General features: G+C 37.8%; 1 protein-coding gene and 1 long non-coding RNA gene across 3 annotated transcripts; one reads left to right on the forward strand and one right to left on the reverse strand.

The window, feature by feature from the left end:
• The first annotated feature begins 363 nt into the window (after positions 1–363).
• Positions 364–6,242, forward strand: LOC127516102 (uncharacterized). The gene is made up of 4 exons (XR_007930933.1): positions 364–2,131; positions 5,255–5,640; positions 5,769–5,877; positions 6,162–6,242. It is a non-coding gene; the product is annotated as an uncharacterized LOC127516102 (long non-coding RNA).
• A 755-nt stretch (positions 6,243–6,997) lies between these two features.
• rgp1 (GP1 homolog, RAB6A GEF complex partner 1) lies at positions 6,998–12,569 on the reverse strand. 2 transcript variants are annotated; one of them, XM_051900421.1, is made up of 9 exons: positions 12,016–12,569; positions 11,586–11,701; positions 11,292–11,425; positions 10,774–10,857; positions 10,322–10,471; positions 9,679–9,825; positions 9,408–9,535; positions 7,816–7,993; positions 6,998–7,560 (listed from the first exon to the last, which is right to left on the reverse strand). In XM_051900421.1, the coding sequence occupies exons 2-9, from the start codon at positions 11,699–11,701 to the stop codon at positions 7,337–7,339; spliced, it is 1,161 nt and encodes a 386-aa protein (XP_051756381.1). In that variant the 5' UTR covers positions 12,016–12,569; the 3' UTR covers positions 6,998–7,336. The 2 variants fall into 2 exon arrangements, with proteins under 2 accessions (XP_051756381.1, XP_051756380.1); XM_051900420.1 differs by having other exon boundaries at positions 12,208–12,559.
• Between the last annotated feature and the right edge of the window lie 279 nt (positions 12,570–12,848).

Below are 12,848 nucleotides of genomic sequence, written 5' to 3' on the forward strand. Positions count from 1 at the left end.
TGATCTGCTGTGAAACCAGTAGGTTATGGCCTTTGTCAGCCATTCTGCACAGCAGGTGGACAAGTCATTTGCAGTTGCTATCTGTCTTTTGGGTGCATGAACATAATGTTCTCCAATGAAAATTTTATTAGTGTGTTTGTGTATATAGGCACCAAAATAGGTTGTACTTCCTAAAAACCTCATCTCTCATCACATGAAGTTTTTCTTGCCATCATTTGTGAAGGCAGAAAAAGAACCAAGCCAATAAAATGAATGAAAAACAAGCTGTCCTTGCTTTTAATTTACATTCGTTTCAGCTTGGCATCCGATCATTTGCATCTAAATCTCAGTGCAACCTTGGGTCCCCCCTGCACATTAGTGTGTGGTTATGTAATAAATGGTGATGAGTCAGACCAGAACAGGACCGCAGTCCATTACATCCTCCGCTCGGGACTCAAGAGCTGTTAAAGAGGATAAGGCTCATTGCCACCCCTCATGTGTTCCGAACACTCACAGAGGGGGCTCTGCTTTCTTGCTCCCAAGTTTAAGGCCACATTCCTTTGAGCTGAAGCCAAAGGGCAGATGCACTCTTGGGATGATGAAGGTTTCCACTGTCTAACAAGTCTGAAGTTTTATATTCAGGAATTGCTTATGACCAATCAGTAATTGCTCATATGTTGGATTGAGTATTTGTAGGTCTGATCAATCTGAATTTTGTGCAGTGCATCTTTGCATTTATTTTTATTTTTAATAAAATGGGTAGGGCAGATTTAATTTATTGTAAACTAAAATAAAATGCTTCTGTAGAATAAAAAAAAAAAACTGATTCAAATTAAAGACTGATTTATTTGAGGCTCTGTTAAACAATGCTTTTAATTTAGGTTTAAACTGTATAGATCAGTGATTCCTAAAAAGGGGTAGGCCTACTTTGAAAATTTTGCTTTGTTAAACTATGACTTTATCAATTAAATATATCAGTGGTGTCACTGAAATTACAGTGCCTAGAGAAAATCATCATACCGCTTTGATAATTTTTTTTTGTTGTTGTACAGCCTGAAATCAAAACCCATTCCAAAAAAACCCCTTTTCTAGCCTTATTAGCAAATTTTGCCTTAAAAAAAGAAAAGAAAAGAAAAAGAAAAAGGCAACAGTTCTGAAAATTAATAATAAAAAAAAAACAGGGTTGGAAAAGTCATCAGTCCCCTGATTTAATACCTTTTGCTTTAATTACAGCCATTAATCTTTTTGGATATGTCTTTACTAGCTTTGCACACCTTGATTCGGGAATATTTGCCCATTCTTCCTTGCAGAATTGCTCAACTTCAGTCAAATTCCATGGTGAGTGGCAATGTACTGCTCTCTTCAAGTCCATCCACAGATTTTCTATCAGATTTAAGTCAGAGCTCAGGACATTCACCTTCCTATCCTTAAGCCATTGCATTGTTCTTTTATGTTTATCAGTGTCATGTTGGAAGGTGAATGACATGCCCATCTTCAGCTGTGTAGCAGAGGGACAGGTTTTCCTGAACAATGTGGATGTACTTGGCAGCAGCCATTTTCCCTTCAATCCTGACCAATAGCCCAGTCCATGCTGAAGAGTAATGCTGCCACCACTATGCTTCACAGTAGGTATGGTGTGTTTTGGGTGGTGTGCTGTGTTTGCTTTTCGCCAAACTATTGCCTTTTTCTTTTATTTTTTACAAAATTTGTAAGGTTTTTTTGGAATGGGTTTTGATTTTAGGCTGTATAAGTCTATACTATTATAACTATTTCAAAAGGGGTATAATTAATTGGTTTGAGTAGGGCAAACTCAAATTAAACAAATTAATTCAATCAAATGAACTTTTATGAGTATTTAGAACTTTTTTCTTCTTTTGAGTTCACAAAACTGACACTTTTTAAGTAATCTGAATTGTTTCATTGTTTTTAGTTTTATGAACTTGTTTCTTTAAATTTAGACAAACTTAAATTTACCTGAAACTTGGCTGGGATTTGTATTTCCCAGCATGCTTTGCCATGACACTCAAAAAGGAGAAGTGTTAGCGGTGTTTAATGCTTTGCTGTCCCAATTTAGAAGTTTCTGTTATGTGGGTTTTTTGGGGGGGTTTACCATCATGGTGACAAGTGGAACATGAGCTTAGTTTGAGAAAAGGTAAATGATAAATCTTCTATATTGCCGTACTCTTTCAGCATGCTATGCTAATGTTATCAAAGCAATGGCTGCATCCGAAAACTAGAAAATGGCGCACATTTCAAGGTGGGAAGGCATCAAGGCACATCCAAATCCAATGTTAGCTTCACTTCCTGTCTCCTGAGATACCTTCATCTGATCAATTTTTGAAGGCAACATAGATGTATCCTTTGCTGCCTTTGATATCCCACAATCCTGTGTGTTCCATTCTGTGACAGTTGAGCTAGAAAAAAAGGTGCATTTCCTGGTCGGTTTGTATGTAAATGTATGTTTTTGACCAACATTTTCCACTTTTGATGTCATTTCTAGCGAGAAATTACTATTGTAGTAATTAAATATTTGTTTAGTTCTTACCAAAGCTCATGGTATTAGTAGTAGATCTACTGTAGTAGATCATTAAACTGTTACACAGCCTCAGAAGTCTGTCCGAAATCAGTTTTGTGAGGTGCCTTCATGCACAAACGCTGCCTTAGTCATTGCCTGATAAGGCAGCAAGGCAACAAGTCAGCTGCCTAGGTTTTCGGATGCAGCCATTGTGTTACTAGTTAGCATTTGCTGAATTAGCTAGTTATAGCTAGCTAAGTGTCCACTACTAAAAATATAAGTTGAGATTACATGATAATTTTAAAGGTGCAATGTGTAAATTTTAGGAGGATCTATTGACAGAAATGAAATATAATATACATAACTGTGTTTTCAGTGGTGTAGCCTATAAAGACTTTACATAATGAACCGTTATGTTTTTATTACCTTAGAATGAGCCATTTCTATCTAAATACACAGCGGGTCCCCTTACATGTTAAGTCACCATTTTGTGCCGGCATGTTTCTACAGTAGCCCTAAACGGAGCCCTACAGAGCGCGTTTGACTAGCTACTCTCTGCTGTCTCAGACGACGACATATTTGCCCTGTGTTGGCCACCGCAGCTTCTTTATATTGCAATTCACAACCTCACCACTAGATGCCGCTAAAATTTACACACAGCACCTTTAAGTTAAATGTATCGATTAACTTACTTAAAAATTTCAAGTTAAGAGCAATTAAAATGCATGAGTATAAAATTAAAATCTGCCAGTTTAAATGCTTGCTTTAACTTTGAATTTCTAAAATTGATGTAACTGATTATCTCATTTTTTTTTTTAAGTTTTGCCAACTTATTCGGGTTTACAGTGTAGATAGATAGATTAAAGACTCATCTCTGCTCTGTTGCTCTGTGGCCTTAGACTCATTGTAAGTGTTGATTATGCATAATATTGGATATGTTTTAAATGTCTTTGTATTGTATTTTTAAATATGTAATGACAAATGTGTTGTAACTTTTTGTTTTGCATTGCACTTCAACAACAGGTGTTATTTTTAAATGTGCTATAGAAATAACTGTGATCGAACATGTTAATGCATTCAGTTCCTTTTTAAAAAAGAGTTTGAGGATGACACATGTAACTCATCTTATTCATACTTCTGTCTTTTTTACAGCAATACACTCTTTTACATATTTCTTAGAAATCTGCTCGGGGCAAATAATAAAATTTTCCTAGAATTGCATTACTGGCTACGTAAGACATACACTGTAAGTTGGGAAACAGTGGGATAGGTTACCTAAGGTTTGATTTAACTGATTTAACATTTAAATCAGAAAATGTGCCACCAAAGTGCACCTGTTGAAGTGTATCTGTTGAATAGACTTACTGTATTCATAACAGCACTTTTAGTTACTTTTTCCATTTAACAACAATAACCAGATTAATTGGCAACCACAAAAAATAAGAACTTCTGTCCAGTGGCCTTCTGGCAAATTTTCAGCTCTTATTTGACACAAATCTGGCAAAAAATGTTTAAATATGACACCAGTTCTAACGTTCAACCAGAGGGAAATCAGAGCAGAGGAGAGACTGTGAGTCACTTTGTCCAAACTGAGGCGCTAGTCACAGCCATAGAGCAGTAGTACAACATGCAGTACACAGGGAGGAGCTTTCAACACCTTTCAGACTACTGTGGGGTGACACAGGCGTGAATGCTACAAACAGACTTTGTGGTACCCTAGGGCCTCCTTGGAAAACGCCTGTTTCTTCTATCGCAAGTTTTTCCATCTTGATAGCAGAGATGACGAGAGATGAGCTAATGTGCGAACTAGTATGTAATGTTTGGTTCTGGCTCAAAGAGCGTTACCTTCTCGGCATCCTCTCAAAGCCTAATCCCTGGTGTTCGACACCTACCTAGAATCCTTCCTCAACAACAAAAAAAGCATTACAGGAATATTACATCTTCATCTTCTCTAGTCATAAACACACACACCTGCAGCAGTTACGCAATAAAAGTCCAATTCTGCCTTTATGAGCTTCCTCCTGCTCATGAACATCTTCAGCTGGACCAGGCCCATGTGAGGTCATCACAACCATGACATCATCACCATGAGCTTGGTCCAAAGAAGCAGACGAGGGTCACGGCAACCTGAGGACCACAGTTGTGACGGATGCTTGTGTTTGTGTGTTTGAAGATTACCTAGTAACCACTTGGTAATGTTGAGAACCACCAGTTGGCCATCCTCAGTTTTATTCAAGGATGTGTAAACTGACAAAAAAATGTATTGTTACCTTATCATTTACACTACCGGTCAAAAGTTTGGAATAATTACGATTTTTTGAAAGTCTCTTATGTTCACCAAGGGTGCATTTATTTGACCAAAATACAGTAAAAAACAGTAATATTGTGAAATATTATTACAATAAAAAATAATATCCTCCTTCAGATTGATTTCTGAAGGATCATGTGACACTGAAAATTCTGCATTGCCATAAAGAGAATAAATTACATTCTGAAATATATTAAAATAGAAAACAGTTATTTTAGATTATAATAATATTTCACAATATTACTGTTTTTTTTACTGCTTTTTTATCAAATAAAAGCAGCCATGGTGAGCATAAAAACATTTTAAAAAACTTTATTATTAGTGTGCATCCACCAAATCCCAGATGAACACCTGATTATCTTTAACTGACACTCCATGTTACCCATAATTGTTCTGCGTCCTGTCTCACGTCAACTTTTTGCTCTCTCTTGCTCTCTCTCCACCTCTCTTAGTCATCCCAGGATGTGTCAGAATTTCTATAGTTTTTCAAGGTCATGCCCAGTGGAGCGGAGAATGGCAATCACCGGAGAGAAAGAGCAAGTGGTGCCAAACCACAGCTTTTTCCTGAACACCCCCCCCCCCCCTCAAACAGCCCAACTAACCTGCCCCCACCCCAGAGACACACCTCAGGTAGGGGGTAAACCACTCCCCACACCCGTCCCCTTGAACACAAGGGGGTATAAATGGAGGTGCGAAAGAGGAGAGAGCGATTCAGAGGACGATCGTACAACCGAGATAGATCCAATGGCGAGACATATCACATTGATGTTCTTCATGGCCTGTTTGGTGTGGACAACATGTTCAGCAGCACCAATGCAGTGTCACTTCAACTCTCAAGGTGAGAGCAAATGTCCTGTTTCATGATATTCACTTTAAATCAGTTTTATTTAGAGTGCACTTGAGAATCAGGCACTCTCAAGGCTTGAGGAGATTGATATTCCTTGTGTTTGACGTCTCTCTTCACAGCTCTGTGTGAACATGATGGAAAGCAGTACTCTATGGGAGAAAGCTGGATGGAGCAGGGCTGTGTGCAGTGCACCTGTCTGCACCCTGTGGGAGTGGGATGCTGCGAAACGTAAGAACCATAACACACATTGCATCTATTTCTCTATTGGAAAAAATGATTTCTTTAAGAAATATTCACTGAATGTTGTTTCGCAGAACCCAAAATGGTTCTTCTATGGCAGGGGTTCCCAACTCTGACCCTTGAGATCTTGAGAACTCTTGTTCTATGGCATCACTGTGAAAACCACCTTTTGAGACCTTTAAGTTTAAGAGAGTACTATTTAGCTGTTTTGTACTTGTTGCTACATGGAACTAGTCCATTTTGAATTGTATTTCTAATGTGTTCAATTACAGTGTGCATCGGCCTGTGGACTTTCCTCCCTGGTGTGAAGTTCGAGTTGAATCTCTGACCTGCCAGGTCATGCTGGTGTTGACCTCTGATCCTCGTCTGCCCTGCATTCCTGGAGAAGACAACAATGTTGACCCAAGACATGGAGCACTCAACATGAAACTAGAAGGTTAGCATGGAGGAGGAAGCCTTCAAATCGTAAATCACCTGCCTGTCAGCTAACATCTGTCTCACTGTTATGTGAGATGGGATATTACTCCTATAGCAACTGTATTCTCAAAACATAACCATTACCATTTAAGGAAGCATTCTCAATTTAAAGGAAGCAAGGAAGTGTTTTGACATGTACAGCATGTAGGGGAGAATAGAGAAAGCATGTTTTTTTAATCCTGTATTGAGTGAGAGATAGATCAGTTCTTTTTATTTGTATGGAATGGTGTGCATTATGTGTATTTGTGCCTTTTCTGCCATGTTATTATCACATCACTAGAACAGTAGCAATTGTATGGCCTGTCATTCTCTTTTACAGTTTCTTCTCTCCATAGCCAAGATGTTTTCAAGCTCTGAGAGCAAAATTAAGTGTATTGCTGATTAAATCATTGCAATAAAACTCTTCATGAGACAAGCAATATTGTGATTCGATAATAGATTTTGTTTGTTGCTAATTTTAAACAGCATAACCAAAGCTTCTTCTTAATCATGTATGCACTACTGTAAATATCAGCTGACAAGCTTAGTAATATATGTAACTGTTCACTAATAAATATGTATATTAAAAATCTCATTTCTCTTTCTATTGTCTTTTAAGTTTTACAAGGTTCAACAAATCATCAGCTACAAATAACTCAAAAGATTTTATTCAGTTATGATTTGCATATAGAGAAATGTACAAAATACCTTGTAATAGAGGAATTGAAATACCACACAAACCGTTTGTCATTATAATTTGCATACACTGAAATATAGACAATAAATACAGATATTTTAACATAAGGTTAAGCAGTCTGTTGGTCAAGGCTGAAATGTTAAAGTAGCTTAAATAAAGTATTATCATCTCATTGCACGGCAAAAGATATGAACCAATAAAACAAATCCAAAAATAAGCTACTTTAGAATTTGGACTGCTAACAACACATCTCACAACAACAACTCGTTAGTTTTTTTGATCTTCCAACAATACTCAAATGTTGATGCTGTTTGTCCCTGTGAACTGTGAAACATATGAAGCTAGCGTGGGATTGGTGGGAAGCACTTTGATTGGCAGGTCCCAACTGAAGGTGTCCACATCCACATGCTCCGCCCCAGTCCATAATGTGACTTCTGACTGATTCTGCAGAACCACTGGTGCCTCCACTGGTTCCCGTGCTGTGACAAACTCAAAATGCAGTCGCCATCTTAACGTCACTGGGGATTAGAATTAAAATATAGAAGGGAAATATTTCCTTATTGTTGATTTAAAAATGGAAAATGAACTAAATTAAGTCTCGAAATTATAAAAACAAGGAGACTTTCACTGAACATGGCCTGAACAGATATTTCCTTTACATATTTTTGATAACAGATTTAAAAATCCAGGTTTAAGCAAAACAAGAAAAAAAAAACAATAATTCAACCAGAGCATCATTATATAAACCTTTTTATAAGCAAAGGTTTTCCAACCTATATCTGTGGTGAATCCTGGTGTAACGTTGAGGGGTACAGGGAGAGAGAAATGGCTGGAGGCTGTGTGCAAGCAGGACTCCAGGTGTCGGCCATGATTAGTGACACTGACAGCCTGGCCGGGTCGTCTCTGGTACTGCTCTTGGACCTCCTCTTCACTTTGCAGACTTACAGAATACTGAGCAGACATAAATACACGTGAACATTCCAGTAGCACTTCATGAAGCATTTACATTATCAAAAGTCTGAGGGTCAATAAGATGTTTTGAAAGAAATGATTTAGTTTTATTCAGCAAGGATGCATTAAATTGATCAAAAGTGACTGTAAAGACTTTTACATTGTTATAAAAAAAAAAAAAAATTTAAAATAATGTTTGAGTATTCAGGAGCACAACTGTTTTCAACATTGATAATAATAAGAAATGTTTCTTGAGCACCAAATCAGCATATTGGAATGATTTCTATTGGATCATGTGACACTATAAAAAACTCAGCTTTACATTACATGAATAAATTACATGGATATTGTAAATTGTAATAATATTTAACAATATTACTCTTTTACTGTATTTTTGATCAAATAAATGCAGCTTTGGTGAGCATCAGAGACTTCTTTCAAAAACATTTAAAAATATAGCTGCGAGCAGCAATTATCGGAGATCAAGCGCTTTAAGGGCTTTAAGCACATGCGTAAAAAGGTATAATGTTTTAATTAGCAAGCCTGTAACCATCTTGATCATAGATGGAAAAGACCATTTACAGCCAATACAGGCAATTTACCATAGGAAATGTATGGTTTATAAAGCTTTTTAACAGTTATTCGATGGACAGCGGCAGTCTTAGTGGCAAAGTTGCTCAGAATGAGGAGTTCTACCATGTAGTATGAGTGGGCAGGCCCAGCTAGTTTCGTTAGGAACTAGCCCAGCTAGTTTCGTTTCCGTTAACCCTTTCTGATAGCTTCATTGGCATTTTTTGAGATACGTGAATGTCTTCACAGGCAATTTTGGCACCCTGGACAAAGATACTGCATGCCAATTTTCAAATCAATCAGACTTGCGTAGTTACAGCCATTTTTATTTTTTTCCATGTTATAGTGGCCAGTCCCTGCATCCTTCATGCAACCACAGAATGAGCTCATATGTGTGCAGAGTTTGGTGAAAATATCCCATTCCGTTCACGAGTTATAGCCATTTTAGTAAAATGCCCACTTCAAACGTTTTGGCGGCCCTTAGAGACCATGAATCGAAATTTCAACTTTTTTTTGATAATTATTGACTCCAGAGAATCTTGCTGCACTGGTTTGGTTCCGATCGGGCCAAAAACCTAGGACTAGTTCGCAAAAGTAGGTTTTTCAAAAAATCCAAAATACCTGAAAATTTCACAGAGCGACGATCAAATCCATGCATGTTGTCCACCTTGAGCCAAGGATTCCAACAATATAAGACACTTGAGCCTACGCCTAACAGTTTAGGAGTTATGAGCGATCAGGGCGAGTCTCTGTGACGTTGTAGACGTGTGTTTTCAGCACTACACGCTTGAACCCCTAAAAAATCTTACTGCCCCAAACTTTTGAACCGTAGTGTATACTATACCTGTAAACATGGAATATCCCCTTCTGAGAATGTGAAGGTGCCAATGACATCTTCTCCGAGCCTGTACACAGTCTTAAAGATGCAGAACTTAGCCACCTTTCCCCGCACATTTGTGATGTTGAACATATCTGTGAAAGAAATGCATGTGCTCATTACCATATTAACAGCTGACACACAATTCAAAACTGAGCAGAGGACTAAAACATAGATATATGAATGACAAACACACGAGTCTTCCCACAATCACTACCAACCACATTCACTCACGCACATGGGCATCGACGTGAGGTGGTGATCATTAGCATATCCAGAGCTCTTTCTAGCGGTCTTGTATCTCTTCGGCTTCCTTCCTCCTCTTCCAGGAAGGGGTTTGAGGGAGCCACTTCCTCATCTTGAGGGAACGGAGGCTCTGGCATGCCTGGAAAAGAACATCTTCTTACTATGGTGTGGGACATTATATTTACACCTATTAGCATCATCCAAAACAAGCTAAAGTTCCTAGTTACAAATGTAGATACACTCTATTTATTCATTGTGGCATATTTGTCACTAATGGTTAATTTATTCAGCAACACAAAGTATCTGTAGTTTACAGAACTTTAACTTAGGTGGTTTACCGAGATAAAGCCAGTTGGTCTGATCTTGTGATCTCAACATGGTGGCCAACATGAAGGGGAAAACTGCTTTTTCTAAGTTGATATTAATCAAATCCTCATTTTATGTGAGTATACGTCATTTTACACTTATTTCTTAAAAGATTAATAGTTTCTTTGGGTGTAAAAATAAAATAATTGGGGGGAAAATATTAATGCATCTCAAATGCAGCCTGGTGAAAATGAATCTCTGTATGCATGGACGAGGCTGAAAGGAAAACCATACACAAAGAGAGCTAAAAAAACATGTGTGCAACCTACCATGTAACACTAGAACTCTGAAAGGGACTCGCAGTAACTTGATGGGTGAGTTGACTCGCTGACAGCCAATCGTGAGCTTGTACACATATTTCACTGCCTGACCCCGGAAACTGGGTGGACCATCAGTGGGCACAACCTCACTATAGGTATCTGAATGAGGGGAAAACATTATTTGGTGGTAAAAAAAGAAAGAAAAAAAAAACTGCAAATGTGTGGTGTCTCTTGTAGTTCAGGATGCCAGGCATAATATGCAATTACATATAGCTGAACTTTGGCCAAGCTGACTGTTGGTCCTGTGTCATGAGCCAGTTTTCAGTGAAATATCAACCCCTGATTGTGGGGGATCACTTCTTATTACTGAAGTTGCGAGAATGTAAACAACACAACCTCTGTACAAAAAAGAAAATGTAATGCGTCATCTAAAAGTGTCTGTTTCAAATGCAGTTTCTTACAGGTCTTGCTCTCTCCAGGGTCCAAACGAAGGTCACAGAACAAGATCTTAGGCGGTGTGTCCAGAACACACTGCCCTCGTTCACCTGGATCAATGAAGAAACAGGGAAATTGTAAAATCTCTCCTCATGATCATGATCTAAATTCATGATTCTGTTCATGTAATTCTTGATAAGATAACCTTTGCTCCATTTTAAGATATTTAAATTTAACATATAAATTCTTATTAATACTGTGTAATTGTGTATTCTGCATATGGCAAGAACATCATACTCATCAATAGAACTATTTGCAGTTTCCACAACCTGAACATTTGTACTGCATTTTCTCAAACTGCCAAAGTCAGAAAAATATTTGGAATACTTTCTGTTCCAAATTTACTAATTGTTACTTCTGACATACTACAACCTTTTAGATATGGCTGTTATAAAAAAATGATCATGATTCTGGTTGCTTTATCTTTGATTCAATATTAAATATTGAGTAAAAATAAATGTGAGATCAGCTTCTTATTTTTCACCTCTGCTTGGTATCAGCACAGTGTCACTCTCAGCTTGCACGTCCTGCTTGGTGCCCTGAGAGGGCAGAGCCACGCGACTCTCGCTGGCATGGAACTGGCAGTGAATCTGAGCACTGGCCCAAGCCAACATCTCACTGTGGAAGATGAACATACTCATTCAGGACTGACGGCACATATATTGACTAAAATGTGGATACACGCCAAAGCACGGCAGCGTTTAACTTGTTAATGAGGCAGTGGCCAAAAAGCAACCTTGCACGTTACATTCATGCTGATGATTACGGTGTTCTTTACCTGCTGGCAGATGTAGACAGATGTGATATGGGGTTTGTGAAGGTTATGAGACACTCCAAAACCTCCCCAGCCAAAAACACAGGCCCTCGTGCCATAGATGCCACCACTTCAATCATCTAAGGAAAAAAAAAATCAGAGAGGGAGAAAAATGTTACATGCAAGGCACTTAACAGATGTTGATATTTATATATATATATATATATATATATATATATATATATATATATATATATATATTGGTTTGTTGGCTGGTTGTAATGTTTTTTTGTTGGTTTGTTTTTTTCTAAACTAGGCGACCAGCTAAGACCAGCAAACCAGAGTAAACCGGTTTATGTTTTAGCAGGGTAGAAAGTAAATCATGCAACAGATAAACATTGTAAAGTATAGCGTAGTCTTAATGAATTTACATTTGAACGTATTGTCTTAATACCTGTGGCACTGATTAAAAGAACAAGAATCTTCTAATTAATCGGACACTGACATGAACATATGTGCAAAACTAGACTGTAGATACAGAGCAGCTAACATAAAGAGCTAAAGTCGTGCAGCTTGGTGCAGCGAATGTTTACTATGTTGTTAGCAGGTAGTCTTAACATGATTTCATTAGTTCCCTTTACAATACCTCGAAGCTGCTTAAAACAAAGGACCACTATTTCTTCCCGTCGATACTTTCTACGTCTTATCCCTGAAAACAGAAGTTAAAAGACAGAGTTTCCGGCGACACTCCAGCAACTTAAAAACAAAACAACAAGAGACGGTTTTCTCTGGGCCATTATGAGGTTTCCCTGAGTTTTTCCAAACGTCATTCAGGCTACATTTATAATTGGAAAATTAAACGTTCCCATAACACGGAAATAGACTAGAGAAAAATGTTCGTTATGCATGTTATTTTGTATTAGTCATTACAACATAACATGGGAAATTATAAGATATCATCGTTTGTATCAACTCCGGTATAGCGATGTCCAATTCGTGAACAAATCATTCTTATGAGTCGATTACTTTGAATGATTCAGTTGAACAGGTTCACTGTCTGAACGATTTGTTCTCTCGGTACCCCGAGAGCTTTCTGAGTGAATATAACATTCTTTTTTTTAAAAAGTTAATCAAAATGTGTTTTACATATTGCTGTACTGTGGCTTTACTGAAACGTTTTAGAATAAAGCATATCAGTCGGCTTTTCGCAATTATGTCATGACGTTTTGAAAAGGATCTTTGAAGCAAACTGTTCAAAAGAACCGATTCGAAGAAACGAGTACCCGC

This window comes from Ctenopharyngodon idella, chromosome 7, assembly GCF_019924925.1.
Source record: "Ctenopharyngodon idella isolate HZGC_01 chromosome 7, HZGC01, whole genome shotgun sequence".
Taxonomy (NCBI): Eukaryota; Metazoa; Chordata; class Actinopteri; order Cypriniformes; family Xenocyprididae; genus Ctenopharyngodon; species Ctenopharyngodon idella.